We start from the raw sequence: 12882 nt of genomic DNA on the forward strand, positions 1-12882 counted from the left end.
CCTAGCAAGGGCAGTTGCCATAGCCTGGTGAGATACCGCATTCCAAGATGCATCTTTTCATCCTCATAGATCTGACTCCCAAGGCAATCCCAGCAACCGGTCCAAACTTGTAAAATTTAATTTTTCACACTTTCTTTCTTTTTTTGACATTCCCAAGAAAGCTTATGACACCTGAAAACTTTAATCCACCATATGCTTCACTTGATTCCTAAATTGCTCTTCAGTTCTCTTTCTCATCCTTCAAAGGCAACCTTGGCTGATAAAGGATGCGCCAGAACATGTGGGCTTAGGCTGAAAGGGCTCATACAAGTTGTGACAGATTCACTTCCCTGAGCATTAATCCACTTTAATCCAATTGGATCACATACCAAACTAGCAAAGTCCTTGAGGCTTTGACAGCACCGGTTCTATTAATATGTAAAGGTTAAGAAATTCAGTAGATTCTGTGCTACTTGTATCTACATTGAGAGCTTTGACTGAGAATCTGTAAAATGAGTTAATGAAGTAGGGACCACACGCTGATAATACTGTTGGGTTTTTTTTTTCCCAATAGGATGTAGAGCCCCAAAATCTTGCATCAGAATGCAAGTGCCATAAGATTATCATGCTTCAACAATCCAGTCATTTCAAGGATATCAGAGAAAAATACAAGGAGATATAAAATGTGCAATTTTGATACAACTTCCTCACTGCTTGAGGAAGCGAAGTGTCCCTAAATCTCTAAATGCCTCACGCAGGCACAGCAAATAAATGACCTGGGGTGGGAGATGACAGTCTCTGAGACCCAAGAGGATGGGGGAAAGATGCTGAGAGCTATGAAAAAAGCTGTCAAGTGCATCATCTTGCTGCAGCGCTCTTCTTGTTAAAGATGCAAAAGCACTTGCAGCTGTTAAATACCGGGAAGGAGAAACAGCTTAACATCCAAGTGTAGCCCTCAGAGGGGATCTTACAGAGCAGTGAGATTTTGAAAAAGCTGATGAAAACTTGAAGGACACCAAAACAAGATGAGATACTAAGAAAAAATACCCAACAAATACAACTCTAAAATATCTAAAAGCATATGTAAAACCCTACGTATAAAAGCCTTCCTCAAAGGCCCCGAAGTAAGAAATGATGCTTACTCACGTACACAACATTTGTACCCAATTCAATAAACTAATGTTGCGACTGGCGCACTCTGCGCTCAAATGCAATCGAAAACCAAGGTCTTGACCAGCTGCAGTCTTGAAAGGCATTAGGGCTCTCGGGGCGAGCAGACGTGAATCTGCGTGCAGGATGACTTCATCCTGGCCGCTTCCCTCAGCTTCCAGTCTTCATGGGCAAGAGTCTGCCGACGCGCTCCGAGCCCTGCACAGTGTAGGACAGTACAGTACAGTACGGGAAACGGGTTTATTCCAGAAGATGCTGCAGTGACAGACTCAAAATAAAAGAAAGGACTTCAGGATGTGATAAATGACAGGACTTCGGGATCAAAGGCATGGTGTAAAATGTTAAAACATTTTCTATCCCAAGGTCATCCATATGAAACCTACTATGGATTCTGTAATAATAGAAGCAGTCGCTTCATTGAAATTAATTTATTTTGAGAATATCCCCTTTAATCCTCCATGCATTATTTAGCACAAAAAGTTGGATTTTATCACAACCTCCTTCATAAAACTTAATATTGTAAGTCTGGTAATGTGGCTGTTTCAACAATTCCTCATTGGAAATCCCACACCTGGAAACCTTGGCAACACTGTCAGTAAGTGACCTACACAACATTGAATAGAAAAATTTTACTGAATACCCTCTGTTTAATGTAAACAAGGCAGGAGGCAAAACAAGGAGTATAGATTTCATAGTTACACTGTTTTACAGGGCACGGGAAGTACTGAGGATCATCGTTTGAAAACCTGTGCAACACGCGATATCAGATAGGGATTTTCCACATAACCCAAGTCTACTCCATAATCCTTCGATGTCACCCAGCACTTCGGTTCAGTATTTCTTTTAGCAAGACAAATAGCAATAATAAAATGTCATCTGTGAAATTACACAGCAGGTTATGGTAGAAACTACCATGCACTTACAAAGCCATTCCATGATACTTGTGCCCTGTAAAATCAAGTGTGACCATCTTTACACTAACCATAGTGTAAGCAAGCTTGGGATTCTGGTCCTTTTTTTTTATATATATATATATATATATGTATATATATACATGGGTGATGTACAACCAGACTCAAGCTGTGTCTCAAATCACAGCTTACATATTGCACAGACAAATACATAGTAAGAACATTACACAGACAGGATCTGAATACCAGGAATATTACAGTCGTATGAGAAACTAAGGACAAACTTGTTCTACCAGAGCTAGCACATGGCTTGTTACAAAATTTTCTATATCAGAGTCTAAATCAAATACATACTATAAATGGAAAAAAGTAAAAAAATGTGTCTATTTACACACATGTGCATCAGGGTTAAAATGTGGTTTGGATCTGCTTTTTGAAATAAAAAATTATTCCAGTATTACCTCTCAAGTATTTCAAGCTAATACTAGAGGCCGAATCTTTCTAAGGTGAAAAGCACTTGCATTTCCCACGGACATCTGGAGGATCTGCATATGCTGTCAACTTCAGGCCATATATTTTCTCAGGTGTCCATCCCTGGGTAATAAATAACCACATACAAACACACGCACACAGAAACAAAATGGGCACCTCAATGACATGCATAGATCGGAAAGGTGAAAACATGGACCTGAACTAACTTCTAACCTTATTTTTAAAAAATAAAAAGTGCATGAAAAATATCACCACAAAAAATAATTTAAAGAGTTCCATCTCTTAAGGAAGATTAAATCACTTTTACAAAAATAAAAGTCATTGTCATTGTGTATGGTAATTAAGGGTTTGTAGGCAGCACTCACGAAAGCAGTTTAGGCTAAAGCAACTTTAAGGATTGCTTCACTTCTGTCAGGATGGATCCATGTCTTACAAATTTATCAACTAAACAACATTTAGTTTGCAAGAACATCACCAGTGTTGCTGGAGACCAAACAATTATATCCTGAATTTAAGAGCGCTTACAGTTATATCTACTTATTTTTCTCACGGACAAGCACGAAGGAATCGTGTTTGTAGTGTGGTAAGACTGTTTTGCATTAAAATGCCACAGAGGTTGCAGCAGTCCTTCCAGAAGCTGCCTGATACAATTCCTTAGGGTGTAATGAGCTCAGGTATCAGTGAAAACAACAACAACAACAGAGGCGATGTTAATGCTTTCATTTGAGATCAGGCATCTCTTGAATGGCTTTGTAAATTGTTATATTACTTGGAATGCTCTTGCAAATTTTCTTTAACATTTCTCTGACTTTCATTTATAGAAGTACTATCACCTCCAGTTTCCACTGAAATTGGGACATTAGAAGTATTCTGGAACATACACTTAAAAAAAAATAATGAAAATAGAAAATTTGAGGAAAAAGTAAGTAAGTTCAGACAAATCCAACAAAGACCCAAATTCAGTAAAGCATCAGCATTTGTGCTCAACAGCTTAATTTTGTTTGTGTAAGAGACTGTGATTTAGGAATAAAATTATTGAAAGCTTATGTTTAACTGCTTTGCTGAATTGGGATCGTATCGATAACAAAAGTATGTATTAAACATCACTCTGCATAGGCAAGTACATGTTCTAAACTACGTGCCTGGTATGCTACATTAACGAAGCTTCTAATACAACTGACTGCAATACATGTCACTAAAAATTATTTGCTACTCTCAAGGAATGTTTCTAAAGAACAAAAATGAAAGAAGTGTCATTTTTTTAAACTTTATCTTACTATGCTACTTTGACCTGAAAATACTTTGGGGCTAAATTCAGCAAAAAAAGGGAGGTGAGAAAATAAAACATGCTTTTGTTTGCCAGATAAATGCTATGCTCTGTACAAAAGCCTCCCAGAATAGGCACCCACTGAATACTGGTTTTACCTGCCAAAATGTTTCCCCACTTCCAGAGCTGCTCCCTCCAGCTGAACCTGTACCTGTTCCTACTGCTTTTACAGCAGGACCCTCTTCACTGTTGTGACAAGAATAAATTTAGTCCATTAACTGTGACACTGTTCTAATTAACCTGCTAACTTAAAAGGCCTTTCAACATCCAGCTTCCATAAATATTAAAAAAAAGAAGACCTCAAAAGGCATGGATTCCGAGCAGAATCTGGTTCTAGGTACAGTCATGTAAAACCAGAAAAATCCTAGTGACTGAGTAAATTAGTCCATATTTGCGTATGAGCAATCACATCTGAAATGGGCATTAGCTGTGCAAACAGGATAGTAGGAAAGACAAACAAAGAAATAGAATGTAAACACAAGGAGCTAAACACGGCCTTGCCTGCCTATGCTATTGCGTTCACTGGAGGGGAAAGAGGTACTACGCACCCGTGGGGAGAGCAGGACGGGTCTCTCATCCAAGCCACGCCTGCGACTTGACGGCTAAAGCGGACCCACCCGAACATGGCAGTGCGCACGTGGCAGTGAGCAGCAGGACCTGTCTGAGGGGCAGGCTGCCATCTCGCGAGAGAAGAGAGGCCAAGGACACTGGAGCCCAAATGGCCCTCCACCTGGAGTGCAAATGCCTGCCCAGGCTGGTAGCATCCATATTGTGAAAGATTCACTGAGAGACATTTCTGCATCCCAGCACTATGAAAAGCCGGCATAGATTTTGGTCCTATGTATGGTATCAACGCTTTAACTGAACTGGCATCAGTCAACCTTTTGCTGGGCACTACTGCTATGGTTAGGTAAGCAATATAAACTTTACCAAAAATGACAGAATGCTTATGCTGCCGATTTTCAAGGCACAAAAGATTCTTAAACCAATTCAGGTTAAATATCAATTTAAAAGAAATTAAAAATACTGTTTCAGCAACAACTACTAATGACCTACAATTAACTTCCCTGTAATGGTGACATGAGTCAAGCAACTAGAGTTCACATGCAGAGACCTAAAGCAAATCTAGTTACACAGATAACCTGAAGAGCCAAACACTTGGAATGACAGAGACAAACATACTAGAAACATGTACACTTCAGATATATTTGTTATGGGTGTGGTGCTGAATCAAGATTCATTCCATTAGTATTGATTTTATACTGATTTATCTCTTGGAGTAATCCACTGGGGAATCAAGCTCAGAGCTGTCTTTCAGATTCACCACAAAAATGATCCCTCATTAATATATCCCATTGTATTGGTGGACTTTTTTAACCTCTCTTCATTTTTAGTAATATACATTGCAACTATAGTTGTGATTTCCTTTCACATATCCAACTGAAAAGAAAAATAATTAAGACATAACAATGTTATAAAATTAATTTGCTTTTTAAAAGTAACATGGTCACAAAAAGCCAATTGGCGCATGTGAGCCCCAGAACACACAGAAGACCCAACTCTCTAAACATTGTCACTATAACAGAATAACCAAGGTTTGATGTCTGCAGTTCTTCATGCAGCTTTTGCAGCTCTTCACACAGTGGCTAGAAATGCTATGTATTGGCTTCTCCCCAAATGCCTTCAATCGCGTTCTAGGTCCATTTGAACCCCTCTCTCTTGCAATGTCAACATCTGGTGAAAGTAACTTGTCTTCCAATTCTGCCAAATGTCAACTGACACTTTACCAGGAGACACCACATCTTCTTGTCCAGGTGATGTCAATAGTCTTTTCAGCTGAAACAGGCTAGGTGGTTTTACAGCCTGGCTACTCTTCAAGGCTGCTTATGGTGTAGATGAGGCATGATACTTCACAAATGCAATCGCTGCCAGCTCTTTGCAGAATTCTTCCAGCACAATCACGCCCTCTAGTAACGTCATGTGGTCAATGCTGAGAAAGAGAAAAAAAATGGGCAGAGAATCAGGACTGGCACACACAAAAACCAGCCACGGGTCTTGGAGAACATGCAATGTATTTACTCACATGGGGCCTTCCGGCTCCAACCCCAGCAGGCGTTTTCTGACCAGCAGAAGTTTGGGAGTGAAATCTGGGATGCGTTGGATTCTAACCATGAGGTCCCCAACAACCTGTAAAGCACAATGTCATCAACACACAAAATTAACACCTTTACAGAGTGCCTGGCAGCAAGGTTAAATGCTGGCCTTCAGTGCCCAGGATGCCAACCCACTTCAGCATCCTCACAGGCTCGCAAACAACACGCAGAGTACCTGCTCTGCGCCCCAGAAGGATGAGCGGGTGCAGAAAGTAAAGAGATACAAAAGCACAGGAACTCTTGAGCCTTACTTGCTGTTGCCACAAATGGCATTACTTAATTATGTCAATGATTAATTTGTCTTAGTAAATGTTGATGCAGGCTATTGACCAGTAAATTCCTGGGTTTAGGGAAAGCACAAGGGGAGAGAGTGAAGATTATATTTTGAAACAGGGAGAGCTGCTGGGAAAAAGGGAGCTAAGCCCTCTGTTAGTATTGGGCAAGCACCGCTAATAGGCTCCCGACCAGCTTAATAACAGCTGGTGCGTGGGGTAGGCGAGGGATCTCTGACTGAGAAGACTGCAGTGTGACAGGCACCCAGCCAGCACTTCTAGGATGCAGGTCTGGCAGGAAGAGAGGGAACGGAAGGGGACTTTCGAAAAATCCAGGACTTCATTGTCAAGAACAGCCTTCATCAGAAAAAAAAAAAAAAGGAGGATGAGCAGAGATAGACATCTAGGCACAGGGTATTCAGGATTGCCATTTGCATGCATGTGAATCAAAGCCATCTTCTTCCCATCCCGGTGTAAACTGGTGCTTGGCCTGTTCTTACAGCACTACCTGACCTTGCCTGCAAGTGACAACAGTTGTGACCTAGTCCAGTTTAAAGCAACATCATTGCCAGAGGGGGTATTTTGCATCTACACAATGAAATTGAGCAAACAAACAATTTTCAAGACATGCAGAATGAAAATAAACGCTGGGAAATACATTTTCTAATGTTTTTGGTAGCAAATCCGTAATTCTGATTTTCAAATCAAGAGCATAAGCATCTCTTTTCAGTGAGAAGCCATTTGCCATCTTAAACTAGCCAGCAACTACTACCACTAACTACAAAGTTACTAAATATATCACTGCTGTATAGCCGTATGTGAATATTAACTGTGTTGTTTACTCACCCTGACAATAACAGAGAAGAGAGACCTGCAGCCAGAAGCTAGGTTTACATAAGGATCCAAAAGGTATTCATGTATATGAGGATGGGGAAACAAGGACAGTTTGGACAACACTGACGTAACTTGTAAATTTACATCATAGGGCTGCAAAAAAAGGAAAACACAGTGCTTGGTTATTTTCATGCATCCAGCCAGTGTTTATTTAACTACTAGAACCTTACATACAGGGTTATGAATATATAAAGATAAAAAGTTAGGCTAGAAGACAGGCCCAAAACATCTGCTTTCCGCAACAGGAGTGAATATGTGAATGTGACAGTTAAGCATTAGATGTTGTCATCTGTGTAACTGCTACAATCACTTGAAGCTTTTGCACGCTTGTTTATGGTAAGGTACGTCCTCTTCCTGTAAAACATTTCTTCAGCTCAGTAGCTAAACAAATAGCATAGAATCAGCCTAGTTTAAACATCTGCTTGCTTCTCTTGGATAACTGTAAAGAATATGAGCTCAGGAAATTGAGAGGGACAAATCCGTGTCTACGGCTAATATGGTATTTCTCTTCTTCTACTTTCTTTTTTCTTGGAAAGGACCATTGCAGAAGGCCTGGTCATCTTGTGGCAGCATGCTATGGGAGATGAGACAGTCCTAGGCTGGGAAAGCAGCATGAAGTTATTCTGAGCTTCTTTACCTCCTTTCCCCAAATCAACTAAATGGGAGGGGCAACACTGTCAGATGCTGGAAGATGCTAAGCAGTCATAAGGAAAAAAACAGACCTAACTTTCTAGGAAAAAAATAGTGCCCAGCTTAAAGATTTTACCATTCCAGTGAGAAACTAATTTCCATAAAATGGAAGCTTCTTTATGTTCCAAGTACTTTTTTTTTCCATCTTTGATTTTCTCATCACAGTGAAAACAAGCTGACATTTTAATTCAGCCCAAAATTTGCAAACTAGTGGAATTTCCTTCCATCTGTTCAGTGGTGGAACAGACTACATTGACAAGAGATGGACAGACATTCCCTTGGTATACCGCTGTGCCAGTCTGAAGATGTTACCAACACCCAGATGGTTTGTGTTGATTTTACCTGAAGTGGCTTACAGGGCCCTCATTCAATCTCTTTGACTGCATATTGGCAGTAACATCCTCAGTGGCATATTCACATTTAGAAGAGGATGATTTCATGGCCTCAAATTACCATCTTTATGCTCTCAAGTTAGTATCGCACTGAAGAATCAGAGAACAGATTCTTCCTTTTCCCAGACTGTAAGAAAGATTTGGAAGAATTCAGCTTCAGATTAAAAGAGATATATCTAGGTATGTCTACAATTCTAAGCTCACTTTAGGCTACTCAACAGAGATCCGACACTTGATACAAGTGTGACACAAGTGACACAACATCTTGTGCCATCTCAGATGCTCAAGAGTATCTGCTGGTCTCTCGATGGTTCCACAGAGGGTGGATCCTGCAAGATCTGTGTTGTATCCGCAAGCTTGTGGGAATATATTGGGCATCACAACAATGGCAACAGATACCTCAGTTCAGGCAACTGAGTTAAGCTTTCAGTCAATAGAGTCAAAGAAGCTGAGATGGTGATTCACTTTGCACTAAAAGAGACACCTACTTGCTTTTCAGTCTAACAGCTCCAGAGACTACTGAGGCTGTTCTGACAAAATTTCCACTGCCCAGATGTCGACACCTAACTAGTATTTTGGTAGTGTGTTCCTGAATTCATTACCACACACTGTTGCATTGCAAAGGGAGTTGTCTTGTAGATCTTTTGAAGTGAAAGTGCCTATTTCTCCCAGTCAGTAGCAGTTATTTCTGTACTTGATATTCCAGTAATAGGTTCATCCCAATCTTCTGACAAATGAGGCTTTCAGGCCCTGGACCAGAGATGTTGCAGGTAAAAGAGATCACTACATTTTGAGTTATTGTGGGAAAGTTACTCTGCAGACAGAGACACAAATTCCTGCCATAAATCCATTCCACTGTCTACCTAGCTGAACTGTAGGAGGTCTTCAGAGTTGCCTTAGTCAGTCAATTCATTAGGAAGCTTTGAAGCCATGAGCATTATTTGCTGTTCACAAGAAGAGAAGGAAACAAAGTAGTAACACGTGCTGCATTGTTCAGGCAGATTGCTCTTGCGATGTGAACTAATTGAAAGCATTAAGGAAAGCTGCTTCTTCACACAGAGCTTTTATTTCTGTCCATATGTCAGCACTCAGTAAGACAGCCTTAGATCACATGACATCCTAAAAGAATTCTCTATAAAGGTTAAAGCCAGCAAAATTTGCAGTTCAGGAAATTTTTACAAAATTCTTAAGAAACAGTTCCATAGGGAATGCATAATATTAACAGGAGGACGAAGGTATTGTCTAACAGATGAGGTACTGGATTTGAACACCTTTGAAACAAGTTACTTCACTTGTGTGCCTCAGCTATCTTCTGTCAGAAACTAGGTTACTGATGCCTACCACCCCTGCAAAGTTTTCTGATATCTATGGATAAAAACTGGTAACAGCACAAGAACTACCTATAGTATTGTGACAAAGCATAAAAGACATCGAACACCATCTGTAAGTAGTAGTGTCCCCACTAAAGGCTTTTCAACTTTTTTCACTTTGCCTGGACATTAGCACCCATTATGTCAAATTTGTCATTGACAGGACCCAAGTTTTGTTGTTTTGGGTTTTGGTTTTTTTTCTATGACGTGATTTATGTTCTTTGCTGTGAATAAGCCCTAGGAATTTCAATTTGGTTTTTAGGACAGGGTTTTGGTACAATATAATAAGAATTTACTCCTTCTGTCTGATTCAGGCAGTTAATTTTAATTCTTCTGGAGCCAAGAACCATTTTTGACACCACAGATCGCAACACCTTGCTTGACTAACCAAAATGTGTGTCATGCTGACAGGTATTGTATCAAAATGGGCACTGTGCTTCCATGCCAGATGCTACTTTTGTTGTAATCGTACGTATTCGACACTCAGGTGTTTCTCAGGGGATGTAACTTGGGTTCTTTACTTTTTGTAATGTATGTGTCATTGCTCAGATGAGGTTTTCATATGCATGAGGCTTGTTTTTCCTAAGAGCTGATGATGCTCAGTTTTCTCTATTTCAACTAGTGAAGTGTGCAGGATGTGTTTACTGGAAGCAAAACCTCAAGAATGCACAATATAGCAACGGAAGTATTTGGCTTTCTTTCCTGACTTCTGAATTATAGAAGTTGGTACTCTCAAACATCCTTCTCCCCTGAACACTCCCAGAGCTGACCTAGAGGATCCTACTGGCTTCCTGACATGTTTCCTATGCATTTATATGTTCAAATGGCTCTTGTCCTGCCTATGACCAGGAAATCTGGTGCTACCACAGCTAATTGTTTATTCTGTAAATAACTTCATATGCAAACCAGAAAACTTCTGAAACCGGTACTACTGCACCTGTAGCAACTCCAGCTGGTATTACAGGGAGGGTAATCTAGACTTTCTCCCCAGAAAGACTAGGTCATGCAGGCTGGCTAAACACAGAAGCAAACAGACATCAGGAAAATTCACTTTCTTTAAATTCCTTTGTACTAATCTGGGTCTGAGATGTCACACCTCCTTTTCAGAACAAGGAGCCTGCCAGATCCTCTCTCATTTGTTTGCCCTTGGCAGCTATACTTTTATTATTTAAAGATAATCAAACAGGAAAAAAAAACCCACTTTACATTGCAGGTGAAAAAGGATACCTTCTAGAAACTTTCCTTGCACTGATAACAGTTTTTTCTAACTGTCAAAAAATGGGGGGAATGTTAGCAGTGATATAGTAAGTTCTTTTCATCTTACACAGTGATGTAAATTGCTTCCAGAACACGAATTCAGACTGAAGTTCACTGAAATGTGGCAGAAAGGAGTGGTACAGTATTTATTTACTGAAAAATGTACATGCTTTCTAAGTGTAAATGCTAGAAAATGAAAACAGGATCAGTGAAGCTAGTACTGGGGAATCCCTAAGATACTATCTGACCCTCTTCTTTTACTTATAGGATATTCTTGTCTTACTCATTAATTTAAATTATATTTCTGATCAAGAAAACATTTGGTACACAAAAAAGTGGGTAACAGAGATAAGAGAGTTTTTGTTCTCTACTTTTGTTAAGTTGAAAATGCTGATCACTGCTATAACATCTTGCAATCTACAGAGACCTGCACCAAGGACATGGGACATTGCACAATAATATGATGCTATAATAGACATCTGAGTGATGGGAATCCACAGGACCTTGGAGATTAGCCCTTTAGTAGTGATGAAAGTAACAGAAATGGAATTCATAACCTGCTTTTCCTTACCTGATCAAGAATCCTGCCCATTCTTTCAAACAGGACTTTCAAGAAGTGTCCTTCAAAAAATGATGCTTCTAAATTGCACTTTTCCAAAGACCTGGGAGATCCAGGCCACTCCCACCGTAAACAGATGACACAATAATCCCGGAACTAGAAAAAAGTAGAGAGGAAAACAGATTCAAAACTCCATGGAAACCATTTATTTCCTTTTAATAGTCCAAACACCTTAAACCCGTAATCTGTAGCTACATGAAAAATCTAAGCCCCAAAAGAACAGTCATTCTAAAATAAACATCATCAGTTTCTATTCAGGCACCTCATTTTGTTCTTGACACTCACGCTATTAGGGTGGTTTCAAAAACACAGTGAGTGGAGAACAGAGCTCCCAAAAAGCAGCTGGGGCCACAACACAAAGCAATGCCAACAATACACATCCTGATCAGGGTTCTTCTAAAGCAGGAGCTGCATTCATATACATTCTTGTTGCCAGTATGTTGCCACACTTTCACTGTATTATGTGTAGCTTATCTTGCTACCCAATCCACAGTGGTCCCTAATCCCCAGGACAGGAAAGCCATGTGTACATGCAGGAGATAGATACAAATGAAAAAAGTACTTCAGGGCTTCCTCTTCCCTCCCTCTGTTTCCTATCACCCATAACAGTCTTTCTCAACCTCTGCCTCTGTCTCTGATTTGCTATGGGCTGCCTGATATCTCACTTTCCAGGAATTATACCTTGAAAGGAGCACAGGTTATAGCAGAGAAAATAAGGACCACAGGAATAAACAGTAGCAAAAGAGAGACAAAACAGACTCAGAAATTCTTCACTGCATGTAGCTTACCTACTTGTGCAGGCTTCCAGGAATAGAAATATGGAAGCAGAGCAGCTATTTGGATGTAATAACAGCAATAGGCAGGGCTATTCTTAGGGGGGAAATATTTTAAGAGTAGCCATATCATTGTAAGGAAGTGACAGAAACCAATTTTGTTCCCTAATAACTCCCAGAATACTCTTTTTCCCAAGGCACGAAAGAAATACAAAGATGATATGTGCTTTCTGGCATCCAAGAATAGAACATAGGGGAACTGTACAGCAACCTTTGTTTCCTTATTCTCTATTTCTATTCCCTTTCTTTTCAGGAGAGACTACAGATAGAATGATAAAATACATACAGAAATCCAAGCTTCCCATCTTAGACTGCTGATAACATCATTCAGAGGTTACAGAATATCTGAAGTACCTACTAAATATAGCGCTCTCAGTTACTCTAATCCTTTGCATAAATTTTTCTATTCTAGCAGATTCACAGGGCTTCAGTAAGAAAGCTGCAAATAAACAGTGATTATCCTCTGACCAAGGAAACTTTTGATTATGTTTGTAAAAACAAAACCTGCATTTATTATGAAACA

General features: G+C 39.9%; 1 protein-coding gene across 2 annotated transcripts in view; it reads right to left on the bottom strand.

The window, feature by feature from the left end:
• Positions 1-1571: 1571 nt before the first annotated feature.
• The window catches only part of FAM160B1 (family with sequence similarity 160 member B1), a 28273-nt gene continuing 16962 nt past the window's right edge, over positions 1572-12882 (bottom strand). The window contains exons 13-16 of one of the 2 annotated variants that reach the window (XM_035891485.1): positions 11479-11622; positions 7151-7291; positions 5963-6066; positions 1572-5869 (exon numbers count right to left, since the gene is read on the bottom strand). In XM_035891485.1, coding sequence (XP_035747378.1) covers positions 5764-5869; positions 5963-6066; positions 7151-7291; positions 11479-11622 — 495 coding nt within the window. In that variant the 3' untranslated portion in view covers positions 1572-5763. The remainder of the gene's footprint in view (positions 5870-5962; positions 6067-7150; positions 7292-11478; positions 11623-12882) is intronic. The other variant, XM_035891486.1, reaches the window with a different exon arrangement.

This window comes from Egretta garzetta, unplaced genomic scaffold (genome assembly GCF_000687185.1).
Source record: "Egretta garzetta isolate BGI_Z169 unplaced genomic scaffold, ASM68718v1 scaffold273, whole genome shotgun sequence".
Classification (NCBI taxonomy): domain Eukaryota; kingdom Metazoa; phylum Chordata; class Aves; order Pelecaniformes; family Ardeidae; genus Egretta; species Egretta garzetta.